The 19,393-nt window shown below is 38.0% G+C and overlaps 1 protein-coding gene across 2 annotated transcripts in view; it reads left to right on the top strand.

Annotated features, from left to right (window-relative positions):
• Positions 1-19,393, top strand: part of ZFAND3 (zinc finger AN1-type containing 3) — a 133,594-nt gene that overhangs the window by 73,003 nt on the left and 41,198 nt on the right. For both annotated transcript variants that reach the window (XM_048935591.1, XM_048935592.1), the window contains exon 4: positions 14,890-15,069. In XM_048935591.1, coding sequence (XP_048791548.1) covers positions 14,890-15,069 — 180 coding nt within the window. The remainder of the gene's footprint in view (positions 1-14,889; positions 15,070-19,393) is intronic.

Raw genomic sequence — 19,393 nt, forward strand, 5'->3', positions numbered from 1 at the left:
TAAATATCTGCAAAATAAAAAGTGTTCTTCCTAATATTAAATATGAAGTAGAGAAATGTTGTAATTGAAAGCTGGGCTTCTGTAACTTCGCTGTTTATCCCAGATGTAGCTGACAAGTCCTAATATAGCCTGAAGAACTTGGAAATGAAGGAATAAGCAGGAAGTCAGACCAGCATTGCAGCCCAGATTGAATTATGTTCTGAGCTGGGAACTAGAAGAGACTGTAGATAGATGTCCCACTGTGTGTTGCAGAGGTCACAAATTAATTAGCAAGGGAGTATGTTGATGGAATTAAATGCATGGGTTTCATATCAGACTGTTTGTAGAGCTGATGTGTTCTTTAGTCATTGTTGAATTTGGCAGGAAGAAGATAAGAAGTAACTGGGGACACTCGGGTCTCTGTGAAATTGGATGTAAGAGACTTGAAGTAGACTTGCCTTGTAGAAACAAAGTTTAATATTCAAATTTTCATATTCAGATATATTTGATTGTGAAATATCTGTGGAATATCAGCACGGCTAGTACACAAGTCTGAAAATTAATTTCATAGTTAAAATCTTCAGATCTATCAGCCTGAGTGCCTTCATTTTAAACTGGTTTTCAGTTGAGCTGCCACTGTTACGAAGAGAATCTTCCTTATTAACTGTAATCCTCTGTATAAACATTGGACAAATAAGAGAGAAAATCTTAAAGCTGACTTATGAAATATTTAGTGGTTCCCCAATTTTCTTTTAATAAACAGTGCTGAGGTTTTGTTTTGTTTTTGTGGAAGTAGTTTTTGTAGAGATAATGGAAGCCTGTAGTATGAAAAAGAAATTGATTCTAGTATTTCTTTCTAATTAAAAAAAAAATGCTTTTCTTCCAACGTAGCCTGCATTAAATAGACTTATTTTGTTAAATTTTATTTCATACGTAATGCATGTAGTATCACCTGCCACAATGGTCCTAAAGTGATTATGAGAATAAGGCCCATCCTTCAGAAGATTTTCTGAAGTTGCTTGCCTCAAAGATATTTCAATGTGAAGACAATTTGACAGCATCAAAATGGTACCTTAAAGCATTTTAGGTGAGGGAGAACTGTGGAAAGTCATCCACAGAGTGTTACCTGTTAGATTGACTTCTGCTGTTTTCCAGCAAAACACATCTAATAGGGAGCACCTTTTTTGTTAAATACATTTCTGCCATTTCAGCAAGATCAGAGCATGGGAGCATTTAACATTAAAATATACCTCTTAAAGTTCTTACACTGAAGAATTTAGACTTCAGTTAGAAACAGCCAGTGCAGTAGATGACACAGTTGTGTTTTGTTCCTGAAAAATGGAATCTGTGCACCCTATTTTTATAGCAATACATGTAAAAAACAAACCAAAACCACTGTTACTCCTCTTATCTTAAATACTTCCATTTACTGTTGTTTAGTCTTGCAAATATCAACTGCAGGAAGCCTGTAACTCTCTTCTCAAACACAAGGGATTTGTTTTTATTCCTTGCCTTTGCAGAATGGAATTGTGGAATGTTTGTGGAATTTTTTTCCCATGCATTACTGAGTTGCCCAGTATTAATCAGCAGAGGCATTTCAAGAGAGTGATTTAGATACCTAATATTGCAGCAATTTTTCTCCTAATGTTTGTACTCTGAATCTTTTCCCAGAGCTGTCTGTCTGCTCACAGTCATGCACAAATTAAATATTAGGCATTGTTCTCACCACTCCTTTGTCTTCCAGAAAACTAATACTAGGACTAATAATTCCCACAAATTTTTACAGCAAAATTCAGCAAAGATGTAAGGCATCAGTATTGCTACTGCAACTCTCTCTCCCTTTTTTAATTCATGTGTATTTTAAGCTTGGTGGTTTGCTGAACTGATCACACAAGAGAGCATGGTGATGCCACTTCATTTTTTTCTTCCCCGCTGATGAAAGCAGAAGTAGTTTCTGTTTTGGAAAAAATCTCCAATATCTCCTGATCACACAGAAGATGAGAATTTCTTTTGTATTCACATAATACAAAAAAGAAAAGCATGAAAGTCAGAAAGAGAGGATGAAGGGTGGGGTTTTCACTGATAGTTTACTTGAGATGGAAGTGTTGAATTAGGGACTAAGTTGCTTCTGTTATGTCAAAAATCAAATTTTTCATAGCAGTAATTAGTCTAAAGTGGATATGCATGACAAGAGACACTTGAAAGTGTGTTTAAAGAAAGAGGGAAGCTTGCTCCCTATTGATGATGACTGAATAATTTTGAAATCAGTGTGCAGGGAAGTTAGTTTTTGGGAAAATGCAATCTAGTAGAACACCTCCCTCTGCTGGTAGACTTCATGTTGTTTACTGTGCTGTATTATACTTTTGACTTCATAGTGGGAGATACCTTAGACTGCTCCTGAAGATCAAGTTGAGCCTTGTAAAAGAGAATTAGGTTGCATATGAGATTTTCCACTGTTCTGAGTCTTTGAGTACAATGGCAGGAGGTTGGGCTGCCTGTCCCAAGTTTATTCCAAGCTTGTCAGTTAACTAGATTTTTCTTCTACTTTCTCTCTTGCTGCTGGAATTGATTGCATTTTGCTGTTCTTGCTAGCCTACTGAAGAGAGGCTCTTGGACATTGTGCTTTAATCAGGTAATCAGAACAGCATGCACAAAACAGTTATTAGCTTCTAGTAATCATTCATCTCTTCCTGAAAATGTATGCATCATTTAGTTTATTCATACTTACTTATTTGAACTGAATTTTACGTGCTGATTCTCAATTAGTTTCCAAAGTAATGTCTCTAATTACTTGCTCTTGAAGCACAACTGGCCATCCTAACTGGATGCATCCTAACATCCTGACTGAAGCACATTACTGTTAACCATTTATCCTCTAGTTTACTAACACCACAAAGCAGAAAAATTAGATATTTTCTCTACAAAATCTTCAGTATAGGTTCAATCTGTCAATCATATGCCATTTCTGTACAGTACGAGCACCTGAAGAAGCAATACTGTGTAACTGTTATTTCTAGCTCTGTTGAGGCATAACAAAGAACTCTTGAAAGAATGCTTTCAAACCCTTCTTGAAAGCACGTTTTAGTTCCTTGCTTTTCTTGAGTATTGCACTCCAAAAGTGAGCAAACTAGCTGAGTATGCGAGAATAGCGTTTTTGTTCTTGCTTTCCTTTTTGGTAGGACTTTTGGCATATTTTTTTCTGTTCTTCCTCCTGAACATAACGAATATTGCTCTTTCTTCACCCTTGCCCCTAGCTGAACACTCAAAATATATTTTTCTCTGTCTTGTGTGTTATTAATAGAAGAACTTGTGTAGCCCTGTAAATTTTCTCTAAGGCTCTCATCTAGAGAAAGTAAAACAGCTGGAGCCTTTATGTGAGGAGGAGTCCCAGTTGTTGAACTCCTTGAAGCAAGTCTCGAAACGTGGAGGACTGGCTGCAGAATCCATTTTCTTTCTCAGGATCTCATTATTACCAGCATTTAATTAATGTGGTGTTTAAGGTCTAAACAGCACAGCTGTGATGGAGACTTTAGTTTTCTGTTCTAACTTTGGAGTCTAATAACCTCCTCAGTTCAGCCCAGCCTGTGGAAACAGTGCTGGCAAAAGACTAATTCTCATGTCAAATCATTTGCCAAATTTGACTCAAAAAGTCAGAAATCACGTATCATGGATTTAGGAAGTGAAAGAATTGTTCTTTTTTGTTTTATTCTTTGTTTATGCCACCTTATTTCTGTATTAGGTCATAGGTGAGGTTGGTTTAGCCAGTTTCAGGAGTTGTCCTTTGACGCTGAGACATAGAAGGATGACTTCATCATGGCAAGAGATGCTTTAAGCTCACATATATTTGCTGTATAGAAATAAGTGTACTTATCCATCTTTTCCACTGGGGGGACCGTATCATACTAAAGACAGCAGTCTTTTTCATTCCTCTTCCTTTTCTGCATTTCTTTGAACGTATAGGAACCAGGGAAGCGTCTAAATATTGAAATAGTCAGCATTTGTAAGGAAAAATAAATGCAGAAAAATTCCTATGCTTTTGATATGAACTCATTAGATGACTTGTCTTTGCAGCCAGCTTATAGTAATTCCATATTTTGAGATGTGTTCCTGCTATGTTCTTTGGGATTAACTGGCTAATAATGAAAATGCCTGTTCCATTTGCTTTAATTCAGCATTTGTTCATTCTTCTAGATGACAACTTTAATAAGTAGGAATAAAAAGAATTGTTTTCATTAATTCAAAACAGTCACATTTTGTTACTCGCAGAAAAGCCTAAGCAGTGTTTATTTTATGAAAGCAGCTGTCTGATACCTGCGTACATTCATACATTTTTCCATGAAAGACTGCATAGGGAAATATGCATGAACTTCAAGCACATAAAGAAAATATGCAAAGGGAACTTGGTGTTGTATTCCTGAGCTGCTGTGTTCCACGTTCAGAATTTAATTTAGGGCAGGTTGTAGCAAGTGCATCTAGTGAAAGTTTGCTTTGTTTGACCTTTCAGATTCGTAAATCTAGATGGCTTTTCCTTTCCTTGCATCTTGAACAGTTTCCTTTTAGCTCTTTTTGTTGTCGCATTGAATGCTGCTCTCGTGCATTTCTGTAAGATTACATGAGAAGATGGAGAGGGTGATGAAGGGGTACCTATGGGGGGGCCTACAGGAAACCTGGGGAGGGACTTTTTCTATGGGTATATTGTGACAGAATGAGGGGAAATGGCTTTAAAGTGAAAGAGGGTAGACGTAGACTAAATGTTAGGAAGAAATTCTTTACTGTGAGGCCGGTGAGACACTGGAACAGGTTGCCCAGAGAGGTTGTAGATGGCCCCTCCCTGGAGATGTTCTCAAGGCCAGGCTGGATGGGGCTGTGAGCAGCCTGGTCTAGAGGGAGGTGTTCCTGCCTGCAGCAGGGGGTTGGAACTACATGATCTTAAAGGTCCCTTCTATACGTGGAGAGGCTCCAGCTACTTCTTTAAGCTTCTAAACTGCTTTGGGAAGTCATTAAAATGTGGAGCTTTCTCAGATTGTGGTTAAAACACCTATGGCTCGCTATTGCCATAGAGTGTTGCAATCACAGGCTGCTCATGTGGGCTCCAACCCGAGCAAAGTTTATGCTGCCACTACTGAAGGCTGTCGCTTTTCACGTATCTCTCTCTTTCCGCACTGTTCTCCACTGCTGTTTGTGAAAGACATGTATTTATTGCAACGAGAAGTGTCAGATTCTACTGAGATTTAAAAGAGTAGAAAGAAACTCCTGATTCTTTACCTTGCGATTTATAGGTTTGGTGGTTAAACCTAAACAGTGATAAAATATTAAATCATCTTCTCAGACAGATGTTTCAAAAAGGGAGAGAGAGAGAAAGGGGTGTAAAATATAAGATGAGACCTGCTTGATTTTCCATCATGTAGTGACTGTGGTGGCATTTTGAAGCCTTCAGCTCTCCGCTGTTCAGGATGTGGATGAGCTAGTGGGATGGAAATGAGACAAGGGAGTGAGAGCCCCTGTTCTTGTTGTTCTGGGAAGAGCTTTTCTAGAACAGCTTCCCAGCAATTACTGGGGAAAAGCATCCAAGAAATGAGTAATTCTGAGGATTGTTTTGAGAGTTTTGTTGATGGTAGTTTTTAAGATGCCTTAAGCAGAGATGAGGGAAAAGGGGATTTACGGGGGATGAACCATAGGTTAGTGCTAGAAAGATTTAATTTGCTGTAAAAAGCCTTTCATCCCTGGTGAAAATCTTGGCAACTCGTAGGCAAATTCTTGAGAATGTTTCAGCTGTACAAGTGACTGTTATTGACAGAAATGAGACACATACACAGTTTGATTAGAACCACATAATGTGGGCTGAATGAATTAATTAAAAAATACTAGGCATGTTTTGAAACTGGAGGGCTCTCTCTAGGTGTTGGAAAAGGGCACAATAAAATGTGTTACAGAGATAGCTCGGGTACAAGAGAAGCTAATTGAAGCATTTCTTTTATTAAAAGAATATTAATTCCTACATGTCTTGTAAATGAAGTGTCCAAAATAAATGTGAATGGGAATTAAAATCTATTTCTATCAGTTAACAGTCATGTTTTCAAGATCTCTCATTTATAATAAAAATGCCTCAAGAAGTTCACTTCATTAGTTTACTTTTTTTATGGGTTTACTTATCAGATTCTAATCTAAGTGAACATTTCTCCCTCTATATGAGCCTCATAGATTTTATTGTACCGTCAATCTGAATTTAATTTGAAGTGGAACATTTCTTACTAATTTGCTCAATTTCAAGAGGTACTACTGCTAAAAATTCAAGTGATAAAGATGCAGAAGTTCAGGGCAATCGCAGAGCTGCGGTGTTGTGTTATTTTTGTTCTTCTCTAAGGCAGTTCAGAACTTTTGTGTCTTTTCTAGAATTCTGTTTTGTCTGCTGTAAAACGTTCATATTGCAGATTTTCCAAGTCTGCTTTGGGAATAAGTTCTGTAGATCTGAGCTTCTTAGATGTTTTCCCCAGGTACTTTTTTTCAGACTCTTACATTTAATCCCCAATGTTGTATTACCCTCAGATCGCGTTAAATGCTCGTTCTCCTTAAGCAGCACATGGATCCTGCAAATTACTGCATCCATGCAGTTTTAGAGACTCATTCTGTATCTTGATATCTATTTAGTTCTGCTGGCTGCAGGGTACCAGCCTTTCTCACGCTGTTTCTCCCAAGAGGTTCTCAGTGTGCCATCATTGCCAGTTTTTGCAGTGGCAGCATGCAGGGCTCCATGGCAGGCTGCCCTCTGGGTTGGGTGATTTCCTAGCAGTTTTGGTAGATGTTCATCCAGATAAATGCACGCTCTCTACTATCATTGAAAAATAAAATATTTCTCATGGTCGTGATCGAGGAGTGGTTGCTTTATGTTTCCACAGTCTATTTAAAGCTCATACTTTCACTGTGGGTTGAGTTAGTACACATATCCTTTGACACAGGCTCTAGAATTCATGCAGTTTCAATTAATCAGGTAATAAATTCTCTTAATCTCCTGGTTATGCTGTCAGGTGCAGGTGCTACATAGCTGCCCTCTGTTAGCTACACTTTTTGCAATGCAGTGCTGTCTTTATTTAGTCCTTTCTCACTGTCTGTGCTCTGTACTGGATTAGAGTACAAATGCTAACCACAGATGTGAGGGATTTTGTAATAGGAAACCTAAGAGTGGATTGTTAAAATAATCCTTTATGATAGCTTCAGTACTTTGGATCTTGTAATAGTAGGCAATAATATTTGTTCTTTACATTGGCAAGTTTTATGAAATAATGAAATTTTATATGAAGTAAGGTAAGCATAGTACTCAAAGTAACAGCAGGGAATGTGACACAAGTGTTTTTGTGGGGGTTTCAATGACTTTGTTACTGTCCAGCACTGAAGTAGCTCCAGTAGGCAAACCGTTAGGTCAGATGGAGAAAGGAGTGCGTGTTGTGCAGGGAAGCCGCACCCAGGGGGAGATTTTGTAGATGGTAATGAAATTCCTTTTTCATCAGTTCAGTATTTCACAGCTATTTTGGGGTAGTGGGGTCATCTGCTGTGGAAATGGTGGGTTTTTCCATAACGTCCTGGAAGGTGCTGTGCGCCTGGTTAATGGAGTTGCTGTACATTCTGCTACTCCAATGCAAAACTGCATTTCTCTTAAAAGATGTAAGCACATGTATTCATTAATAACTTGGATTCTGAATTGTAGATCACTTATAATAATGTTATGCTTGTTGTCTTACTGTTTATTAGTTCCTTTTAATTATTTGTTTATTAGTTCCTTTTGAACTTTGTTTATTAGTTCCTTTTGAATTTTCTTGCTAAGTAACAGGCAAAGTTTGTTGATCAAATCCAGACTTCCTACGTAACTGTGGTAGGGAGTCCTTCTGTGCAGCCAGGAGAAGGATGGCCTCCTCTGTGGTGTCGCCTTTAAGCAGCGGTTCATCTCTTTTGAGGTGGGTCTTAACCCAAAACGCAATGTCTATCAGGTTTAATTAAAAAAGAAACATACAGAAATCGATCGTGTTAAATATCCTAACAGCTCTTCAGTGTGAAGGTTGTAACCTGATTCTGGTTTCTGAATGATAAATATAGGCAATTGCTGCTATGATGTCTGCTTCCTGCCTTTGTAGAATCATCTTTTTTTTTTTCTTTTCCATTTATTTTACCCTTTTTCTCGTATTTCTGCTTATTGAAAAAGAAAATGAGATGTACCTGAAAAGCCCAGCTTCTGTAACATGCAAATCACGTTTTCTGAAACTCCTGTTAATAATGTGTTGCTCTTCTAAAAGGTGCTCACAACTCTAAAGTTCAGTTGCAGAGAATATAATCTTCTCAGTATTGTTGATAGGTTGTGAGCTCTCGCTGTGCTTTGTGTTTAATTGCGGGAGCAATGAGCTTTGCTGATCATGTTTGTATTTTTATGCAAGCTATTTCTTTCTCCCGACTGTTTCTCAGTTCATCCAATATTATTGCTATTATGTACTTACTAAGAAATATTTTTCTAAATGTGTGTGCATTATATTTATTTGTAGATACAGATTTGTATAGCTCTTAGCTCTGATTGTGTTTCATGATTTTGGTTGTCTTCTCTGATACAAATGCTTGTTTCAGTTCTGTTATGTATTCCCTTTAGGGCAGGGTCTCTGTGTCTGTGGGCTACTGCATCTTTGTTACCTAAAAGAAAAAAATCTTCTCTTCCATGGAGTTTTGTTTAGTCTGTTGTCAGAGCTTTAGATTTCATTCAGATCTCTACTTAAGGGAAAGGTTTTACCCATTTCACACTAATTTATTGTGCAAAATGTAGGTATAAAGGAATGCCACTTGTAATGCCTGCAGTAGGCTGTGAACCAGAAAAGTCCAGTGAAGAGTTTAAAAGAGGAAAAAAAAAAAAAAAAGGTAAATAAAATCTTTAGGACTTGCAGAAATACACCATGGTTGTCGTGTATAAACAGTCACATGAAGAATAAGAATGATACAATAACTCAGAACAATCAGTTCACTGTAATGCTTCCAGTGTCATAATATTTGTGTTACTTCTCACAGAATACTCTCAAAAAAGCACTTTTTCTGAAGTGTGAAGCTGTGTTCTGGTTAGAGGAAGGTAAAAGTCTCTTGCGTGCAGTGTTGTGATTCTACTGAACATGCAATTTAACACTGCCGTGTTAATTTATACTCTGTAAAAGAACAAGATGCTCTGGTTAGAAGAATGTGCAGCCTGCACATTTAATGCAGTGTAAGAAGCAAACACTCTCCAAACACCATTTTTGCTATTTTACAGTGCTAAGTTATGGGAGCTGTAGGGCTGGAGTGTGACTAAGAGGTGTATTATAGCCTGTCAACCAAAATTACTTTAAAGACTCTAATTTTTTCCTCTTAGCATTCTGTTTACTCTGACACTTCTTGCAGCATCCATCATTTACTTGAATGAACCCATTCTTTATTGATGACAACATCTGTTATAGACCAGAGAAAAAGAAGTGTTTGTAACCTTGATCCTTGAAATAAGCTGGGAGAAGAGCTTAGTTTTAAGATCACTTGTAAATGTCATAAATTGTATGATTATTATGCCATAGCATCAATGCAAAAGGGAAAAAAAGCTCAGGCTTACTTTAAGTCATTTTGTATAGTGTTCTGGTGAACTTGTCTTTTTCAGAATTAAATGTTTAATGATACATTTATATGGCTCCTATTTGGTTGAACCTCAGGTTTCTACTGACTGCTGTTACAAGATTTACTTATCAGGAGCTAAAGGGTTCTTCCCAGTATAGGTACAGACCCTTTGCACTTCAGAAAAAGTCAAGAACTCTTTATTATCTTAGCTATTTTGTCAGGTATTGATGGTTTTAATATCAGAAGCTATATATGGATGGTTTTCATTATCAATATTATTATAAAACTACAAAAAGACAAAAGATTGTCCGGCAAAGGAATTTATTCTTTAGATGCCTCTGAACATATCTGGTTTCTTCCTTCCCTTTCAATCTGAACTATTTGAGTGAACTGTATAGAGATAGCATAAAATGTTTGTATCACGCCTGTGTATGCAGATAGTCATTGTGCTGTTTCCAAACAAATGCTAAGAGCATTGTTTTTGTTTTGCTACTTACCATTAACATCCAGTGCATCAGAGTTCTGCCTGAGGTTTCTGCCTCTGCGAGTTGAAATGCTGGGGGCGGCCCTTAAACACAACAAGGCAGAAGGATTTTGGAGCTCAAAAACTGGCAGTGTTGCTGCTTGCTACTAGCAGCTTCTCAATCCATGCAGTATAATCTTCCTGGATTGATTTCACGTGTTGTACTGAGAGCTCTTTTCCACTGCTAATCCCCCATGTGAGAAGCAGCTGATTGTCAAGTTGCATTTGGGTGCGGGTCCCACCTGCTAACTAATAAAGCCAACAACAGGAGAAAACATTTTTTGACAAGGGGAGAAACCTTCCTAGCCTGTGTGCCAGTAGAAGGCTGCATGAAGTCATAGCATTGCATTTTGTTAACTAGGAAAGCAGAATGTTGAGTAATTTCATGTATTTTCAGTCAGCCGTTGTGCGTTTTGGCATTGGTTTTGCTAGCATAGTGAAAGCCTCAGTAAAAAGGAGACAAGTTAATGAAGGTGTTTAGCATGTGTCTGTGGTTAAATAAAAACTTCTGGAAATGATAAATTACGTGCCAACTCTTGTTCTGCTTTGGTTTCTTTCCCACTGAGGCTGTAACGGGAGGTCATTGTTCTCTCAGTAGAGTTTACATTCTGATCTCAATCTGAGTGAAACCTCCCCTTCAGATCTTGCCAGGATCTTGCCTGTTATTGTGTTCATATTTTTGTTTTGTTTTATTTGTTCAGCAGTTAACTGGATTCATTCAGACACAATTGGTGCTGTAATTGTTACCAACTCTTACTGCCTTTTAGGGAGATGAAGGTGGTCTGCCAGTTACGTGTTAACCTGCTAACAGGTTTTTGGTTAAAAGAAGCCAAATGCGGTCTGCTCTTACTCAGGAAAGTGTAGCACAGCTAATACAACATGTCATAAGTTACCTATTTGCAGCACTAAAATACTGGACCACAAATTGTAAAGCAGTATTTCAGAAATTCCTTGAAAATGTAAATCAAAGTAGGATGCAGACTGGATAAAAATTAGTTCTGAACACAAAGTCCTGGAGAGGGAAAGGTAAAAGGCGTTTTAGTGCCGTGGTGGATTTTGCTGCCATGTTTGCTACTCAAGTTATGTTACTAGGAAGCTTGTTGGGAAATGGGAAATGCAGTCACAGCATGATGACTTCTGACAGCCTTTTATGCTCTTTTAAGTTGGTGAATTTATCCACAGGTTGATAAAGTGAATAATTCTTCAGAAAAAATATGAAGTCAGTTTATGTGCTTATTAAAAATAGAGTTTTAGGGGTCACAACTGTAGCACTGGTATCTACTGCACTGTCTTTAAAAGGCTGTCGGGACTTCTGTTATTTAGGCCATTTACTTAAAAAATGTTCTGCATTCATCTGTAAATGCCCTTAGTGGATGGCACTGAGCTAGTCCTACCCATGTATTTGCATCTATCTAGGAAAAAAATAGCCTGTGGATTTTTAGCTTACCAAACTTTAATAAACCCCATAGTACCTACTGCTGTTTCTGTAACTCTGCACTCACTTTTTTTGACGGATTTTGTGGATTCCTCGTGATGTATAATATTGAGCATAAGCTTTTTTTTTGTCCACTCCTTGAAAATGAAGGTGTTCCCATTTCTGATATGCACACACAGTGCAGCTTTGCTTTTGTGTGCTGCCTTGGATGCAGTCTCATATAAAACACTTTGTCTCTGCAGTCACCTTTATAGGCAAGTTGTACAATCTTCTCTTATTTTCTCAACCATTATTTGTCATTTCCAAAGCGTCTCCAGCTGTGAGCTCTCCTTCTGCCAGAACTGTTATCTCATTGTAGGTGTGAAGAATTGGGGAGCTTCTAAACTGATGGTTCCAGGTCTCATTGCTGCACTTATTGGATCATAGCTGGTGCAGAATCAAAGAACTCAAAGCTTACTTGATTTTTACAAGCACACTAATAATGATCAGGAGCCAAACTTACATGAAACTGTGTTGATAACTAGTGAGGCCCGAATAGGTCTGTTCCCAAAGAGCTTTCCACCAGGCTGTTGTAGATGCAGATGAATTCCTGTCTGCTGCCACCTACTCTTCCCTGGCTTTGAGCTTGTGCTTATCCAAGCTGAACTTCTGGCTGAGGCTTCCATAGCAGAAGTTACAGCTTAATTTTTCTGGCAATTTACTTTTGAATCCAAAATCAGCAATTAGGGACTGTTCAACTACAGTGCTTTCCAGTCCCAATGTGTCACGTTGGCAACCTGTGTTTCTGACGCATCATCGTCTGCAAATGTTTATAGACTGCACTGTTTTTCTCTCTGTCATAACAAGCAACCTTCACTTATACATGCATTATGTTTGCAAAATGAATTCATTCTGCCTTTGTGGTGGTGGTGGTGTTCTGTTGTATTTTTTTTTAATGTATTCAAGAACATCAGGAGGTGAAAGCAGCTCATCCTCAGCTGTCTTTACTAGGAGGAAATGCTTTGCTTTGTGGGAATAACTGGATGTTAAGCAAAATCCACTTGGCTGGGAGAGGGGTATTCCTGGGGGGTGTCTGAGGATGACAGGCTGAAATTAGTGATATGACTGGTAGGAATTGAGACCAGTGCTGTGGCTGATCCACTATCAAGACAATGGGATTTGGAAGGCCCGCAAGAGGGGCTTTGCACTTGAAAACATTTCACCTGAATCTGTTTTGGAGGTAAGCCTGAGAATGGGACCTATCCTAGATATGGAGTTTGGACTATGGGGCGTAGCTATAATGTTGCACATAGCTTTAACGTACCATAGTGATTTACTCCCCTTGTCTAACCTAACTGCCATAGATCAGTGAGCAGCTTGGAATGCTGGTGCTGGAGCAGGCAACTGTATTCGGCTAGCTAGCAGATCTCATACCACTGATTGCATTGATGCCTACATAACTTTTTTTTTTTTTTTTTCTCGTCATCTGAGGCAATCTTATTTTGTGATCTGGTTCAGCATCCTGCCCTCCCCAGCTTAGTTTTCCTCTCTCTGTCATGCACTGAAGTGGAAGGGATTTGGAAAGTGGAGAGGCAGCTGCCTTAGCCAGCTGGAGGAGTACTGCTGCTAACACTTGTGTTCGACTGTTGTAGTAAAGGTCTTGTCTCCCATGTTGCAGGGCTCCTAGAATTACCTGTCTGATACGGCTGATGGAGGAAGCAGTGTTGGCTGGCACGTTTGAAATGCATTTAAAACTGTTAAATCAGTGTCTGGAAACTGGTAGAAATGTATTCCTTCTCCCAGCCCAGAAAAGTCTAATTTACAAATAGATAATAAACAATGCTGCAGAACATGCATTGGCTTAGATTGTGGCTGTCCAACCTTTTGGCTTACCTGGGCTGCACCAGGCTGGTTTGATGGCAGTAGCTGCAATTCTCAGTGAAGTCTCAAGATGTTCCTCTGAGACTTTTGCTGTAAGTTTACTATTTCTGCACTTCATCCTTGAAAATAGTTGCTTACAAATACACCTACTGCCAAAAAAATCAGTGATGTGAATAAGGTGTGATAGTGAAGCAAGGGATATTTTTCTCTGGCTTAAAGATAGGGCTTAAAAATCTGATAAAGAGACACAGTCAGATGTTTTAGTTGAATGATAGCTTATTTATGGCCAACTGAATAGAATCACTGGTATACAAAGAAATTTATGATTTTTTGGGGCAATCTTGAAACTATTCACAAATTTCTTTATTAGAATGGAAAATCATGGCTTTGTATTTTTCTCTGCTCGCAGTACTGTGTTTAGCCAGTGTATCAAAATTCATAAAATTATTTACCCTAATTTGTGCTAGGTCTGCATTGAACCCTCTTCTTTTTGTTACAATGCAGACAGTGTTAATAGGGTACCAGTGTTTCAGCTGTTGTTGAGTGATGGGGCTGGGTGCCATGATGGTGTGGGACAGGGGTGGCCACACTGCAGGTTGTGCTGGGCCATGGGTTGGATGTGCCTGGCTTAATTGTTGCAAAATACTCATCTTTGTTTTTTGTTTTGGTGGTTTTTTTGTTTGTTTGTTTGTTTTTAAGCATTGACCAAGCTATGTCTTGGGAGGTACAGAATGAGAGAAGAGAAGGGGATAGGATTGCCTAACTATTTCTAGATTCAGTTCAGCCCAAGCATGTATGTAAGACAGTGCGGGCACAAAAGGAAGAGCATAGCACAGGTAGCCCTGGAGGACTTAAGCACAGAAAGGCAACACATGGGTAAGTTGGATGAAAATAGAAGGAATTCCCTTTGTGAAGAAGTTGTGGCTTGAGTGGGAACCTGGGAAAGAGTTTGTCCTGTGGTTGGTATGGATTGCTGTGTTCTCTTGAACCCGCTCCTACAATATATTGAGATCTAGTTTTGTGCAGTGGTACTCTGTTCTTTCTCTTTCAGTAAGTCATAATACACTGATAATAATGGTCTCTATTGTTTAACTGAAGTGTGAAGTATTATTTCATTTTTGGTTCTAGCTTGAAGTTAAGAAGTATGGAGGAGGGAGCTGCTTTTCATAAATAACTGCATTTAATACTAAAGGCAAATATGACAAACTGGAAAATTAAAAATTATGGCTTTTCCCACACTAAGAAATCTTTACTTATTTTAATGGAAGCTATAAACATTGACAAAGGATTTTCTCTTTCAGATAACCTAGTGCACAGTTTCATAAAAAAACCAGACATTGCAGTGTTTGTGGTGTTTGAGATCAGGAGCAGTCAGAACAATAATACCTTTGCCGGTATTGGGGGGTGATTTTCATTATTCTGGTATTTGAGTAAAATGTATTAAATTAAGCAAATGAGATGACGTATGGAACCTTGATTTTGATAGATTTCCAGAAGAAGCAGCCAGATGATGACTCAACTCCCAGCACAAGCAACAGCCAGTCAGATTTGTTCTCTGGAGAAACAAACAGTGACAACAGCAATACCTCTCTAACCACGCAGGCCGCTAACTCCAACCAGCAACTTTTGACAGAACTGAATGTAACTTCACCGAGCAAAGAGGAATGTAAGTGCACAAGTCCTAAGTGAGAGCAAAGGAAACAAATATGTTTCTCGTCATTCGCAATGTTATGTTCTGCTGACTTCTTTTTGGAAGTAAAGGAGGTCTGTCTTTTGATGGTAAACAGTAGAAGTTACTCAGGAAATGCAAATTGATGATGTTAACCAAAGAGCGAATGAAAAGGGGTCACAGGAGTTTCTGGTTAACTTTATAGCTGTCTGAAATGCAGCATGCAATTTAATCATTTAATTTTATTATTTAAATAATTATATAAATATTGAGGCACTTATGTTTTGAGAATTTTTCTCAGACTGATAGTAAGTGAATATATGTACTTATTTGATTTTTAATCATTACAGTTGCACGTAGTATTGTCTGTAATGCGTGTTTGTTTAAATTCCTGCTAGGTCACTTGGATAAACTAAGCTTCACATGGTCACCTGCCTCTTTATTTCTTGCTCTCTCTTGAAATATCAGGCAAAATTTTTTCCTTGAGCTAGGCTAAAGAATTAAAAATTAGTAGAAGTGTATTGTGATACAGAGCTTCACTCTAAAACTCTTTACGAGTTCACACTGTATATTGAGTTTAAAAATCTGCATTCTTTAAGTTAAGCTTAAATGAATAATTTATAGTTTCATGTTGCTCAAACCATAGCTTTATTTTAGAAGGTTCTCTCCGTAGAGAGAATTTCTCTTGAGCTATGTTCATCTATGCATCTTGTGTAGTAGACGGATGTACATGTTGTAAGAAAAACACACTCATTTTTGATGGAGAATCTCTTAGAGCTGCACTTATTTTTCTGCTGAAAATAAGGATGCCAAAAAAGCAAAGGATTGAGAGATCTTTGATACGGCATGATTACTTTCAGTTGTGTTCAATGTTTGGGTAGGATGATTTTTACTGAGTTTCAAAAGTATTTATTCTTTTTACAGGTAATTAGACTTTGCATTTATGTTCTTCTTGTTTATTCAGAACGGCTATGGACAAAGCAGTAATTGCTGTTGTGGGATTGCAGTACCTTATTAGACAAAAATAAAATGCTTAATTTAAAATTAAGTTTTCTACCTATATAAATGAATACTTTCAGAAATACAGCAAGAAGTGATAGGTACTTCCTATTGTTTAAGCTTGAACATTCTGGTATCAGTAATAAGGATAAACTTGCTGTGTAACTTGTCACTCCTTCACACACACAGTTGCTGCAGAACACCCATCTCTTCCTTCTGTCCAGCATTTGTCCAGGGGAAACCTGTAGTATCATGTAAAAAGAAAAAACAAAGCTTTAAAACACCCTTCCAGTAGAATGTTGTGCTGTAGCATCACATTTGGGCATTTGCAGGGCAGTGGGATTCAGCACCTCTGCTGGCTTATTAGCAGAGATCTACTATCTGGCATTACGGGGTGCTTTTCTGGTGCTTATTGGGTCAGGTTTCATGAATTGTGTTCAGTGATGAATTAAATTGTGTTAAAGCGTTTCTCTTGTGGCTGAGAAGCACTTGGGGGTATATGGGAAGGTGATTACAGAGAGGGAAAGAGGGGAGAAAAATCATGTCCTTCACCCTGGATCACTGTGTGCTTGTGAACATACACTCAAGGTGATGGATATTAGGCAGTACGGCCTGCAGAGCATTTGAAAATATTACCTATAAAAAATTCTTTATGACTTCCTGCTGGGGTGATTTTAAGTGAAATACAGTGGAGAGATTTATTTAGAGCTGGAGCTCTTTTTGTCTTCTCTCACGTCCCCACTACCTCTTTAATGAAGCTTAATGCCATTTATCAGAAATAATTATGCACAGATGGAGCTTTTCTGATGGGTAATGGTCTCAGAGTGGAAGAGTCTTTCCTGTAATGAAGAATGCAAAAACTTTAAATGTCTTTTTGATTTTAATTTAAGGGCATCCTTTTCTGTGCAATATGTATTTTTCAACAAGTTCTGTAAGGCACACGCTGCTCTCATTGTAGCTGTGTCCTTTAAAGACTGATACTTTGCAGCATTGTGTGATGATGTACAGCTATGTTCTGTTCAGAATAGAATTGCAGTAATGCACCAGAAATCAATATATTGGGTTATTAAGGTAATCCCCATCAGAGAATGGAAAGATGAGAGCGCTCAGGAAGGATTCTCATGATGTACCCCATTTCTCTCTCTTCCCTGTCGTGCTTCTGAGGAGAATCTCACATCCAGGCATTTGCTATAGCAGTTTAGTTCCCACAGTAAAGAGTTTGGACAGAATTGTAGCAGGTCGTTTAGGCAGTTAAGAAATTCCACTCATGTTACAACGACTAAAGAGAACCATAGAAAGCTCATGTGGTAAGATTTATATTCTGTATTGGAAAGACTGTAGGTTTTTTTATTTGTTATTTCCAGTAGTCATTTCCTTTTTAAACACTCGGTGAGTGATGGAGAGGAAATGTTCCTTGCACTGAATTTTGCAGGAGTTCAGTGTGACAATTACTGAGCTTCTCATATACATGCCCAGGTCACAGTGACTTTTTTTTCCAAACCCTCAGCTCTGAGCAGGGCTGCTTTGTACATGGAAGGCAGTTCTCAGTATTACAATTGCGGTCAGCAAAAATGCATTAAGAATTTATGCCAAGAGATGGTGGTGCAAGTTTCAGGATGTTTTTTCCCCCCTCACTTATGCTTTGGTTGTATAAAGTATTGCATATGGTTTGTTTGACTGATTTTTAAATGCTTTTAGGGAAATGAGAAGCTTTAAGGGGAAAAGACTTCTAGGATTATTTTGTTTGCTTTATTTTCCATATATACTACTCCAGTTGCCTTTTTCCATCTCAAATTTTCCTGTCTATTATATTGTCAGTGGCAGTAAGTTTTCTGCAGTGAGCTTTTGCAGATAAGGAATGTATTGATGCTGGTACTGCTTTACCAAGTCTAGATTTCCATGGGTTTTAATGATCTGTTTGTTAACAGATTGTTAAATCAGTCTAATTGTTGTTCCTCTGCTTTTTTACATGCAGATAAGTTTCTGTGTGTTGAAGTTCTGTGTAGTTTTAATGTATTCTTATCTTTCACTTTGGCTCTTTTCATTTAGGAAGTCAAGTCAGAAGTAACTTTAGTGTTAGTCACCATATCAACTGGCTGCTTTGGCAATGGTTTCCTTTTTCATTGGGAGGGAGAGTTGTTTATTTCTAACAGAGGAAGAAGGAATCTGTGAAAGGCCTTCTGCTTCTTTCTGCCCCTTACTCCACCTTAAACTACCCACACTTTTAAAAAGGATTAAAAAAAAAAAAAAAAAAAAAAAAAAGCTTGTTAAGGAAGGTTTTATGTATTTTGGTAAGGAAAAGGTCACACTGAATATGGAATAATTTTGTGTAGTTTCAAGTCTTCATTGCTTTCTTTGGGGTTGTCACATTATTTTTCTGTCACTGTGTGAGTAGACCTAAAGTTGACACTGTGCAGGTTTAAAACTAACCATGTTGTTACGTGACAGGAGAAATGTCAGCGTGAACAACTCGAATTCTGGCAGCTGGATCAGATTTGATATTTCAGTAGTTCTTAGCTTCAGTTGACATTATTTTATTTTAATTACGTGCTTAACTCTTCCTGGCCTCCTCAAATTAGCAAAAACCACAATTGAAAAAGGACAGAAGGAATATCTGATGTTTCAGAGCTGTTAAATGCTTTGCATTTCTACAGTAAAGACTTTGTAAGAAGATATACAGAGACCTGAGGTATTGCTTTAAATGTCACAAAATATATTGGGATTTCAGCATGGAAAGGGTGACAGTCACTGTCCACACCTTAACTCTGTGTGCTGTTTCTGAAGCCTAAATGTGATTCTCAGGGCTGAATGCCTGTACATTTTTTTCTATTTATTGTTACAGCTTTCAAGATTTGAACTGTTGCATATCGAGCTTCAGCATTTTCATCAATTTATTTCAAATGCTTTTCAAGCATTTGATTTCAAGCATATGATTTTCAAGACAAGTTTAAAGAAAGCTTTAAAACATTGTTTCTCTCATTAAACGTTTGCATGTGCTGCGAATGCTGAGTTGCAACCAATTATGAAGTTATTTTGGTGAATTTACTTTTTGTACATAAGAGGCTCTACAGCTGGCACACAGATGCAGCAGGCTCCCATGAGAGATCCCTGGCAGAAAGGTGAGAGATTGGTTTTCTTTCTGCTGCAGCTTTTGAATGTTTATCGTCTAAATTTCATGGCTTATTGAGGCATGACTGTAAAAAGCAACACAGACTACAGTACTAGGAACATAATAACTTTTTGGTCTTCTGAGTAGTAATAATGAAAAAAAATACAAGTTGTCATTTTTTTTCAACATAACCTCATCAAAAGTGAACAAACA

This window comes from Lagopus muta, chromosome 2 (genome assembly GCF_023343835.1).
Source record: "Lagopus muta isolate bLagMut1 chromosome 2, bLagMut1 primary, whole genome shotgun sequence".
NCBI lineage: Eukaryota > Metazoa > Chordata > Aves > Galliformes > Phasianidae > Lagopus > Lagopus muta.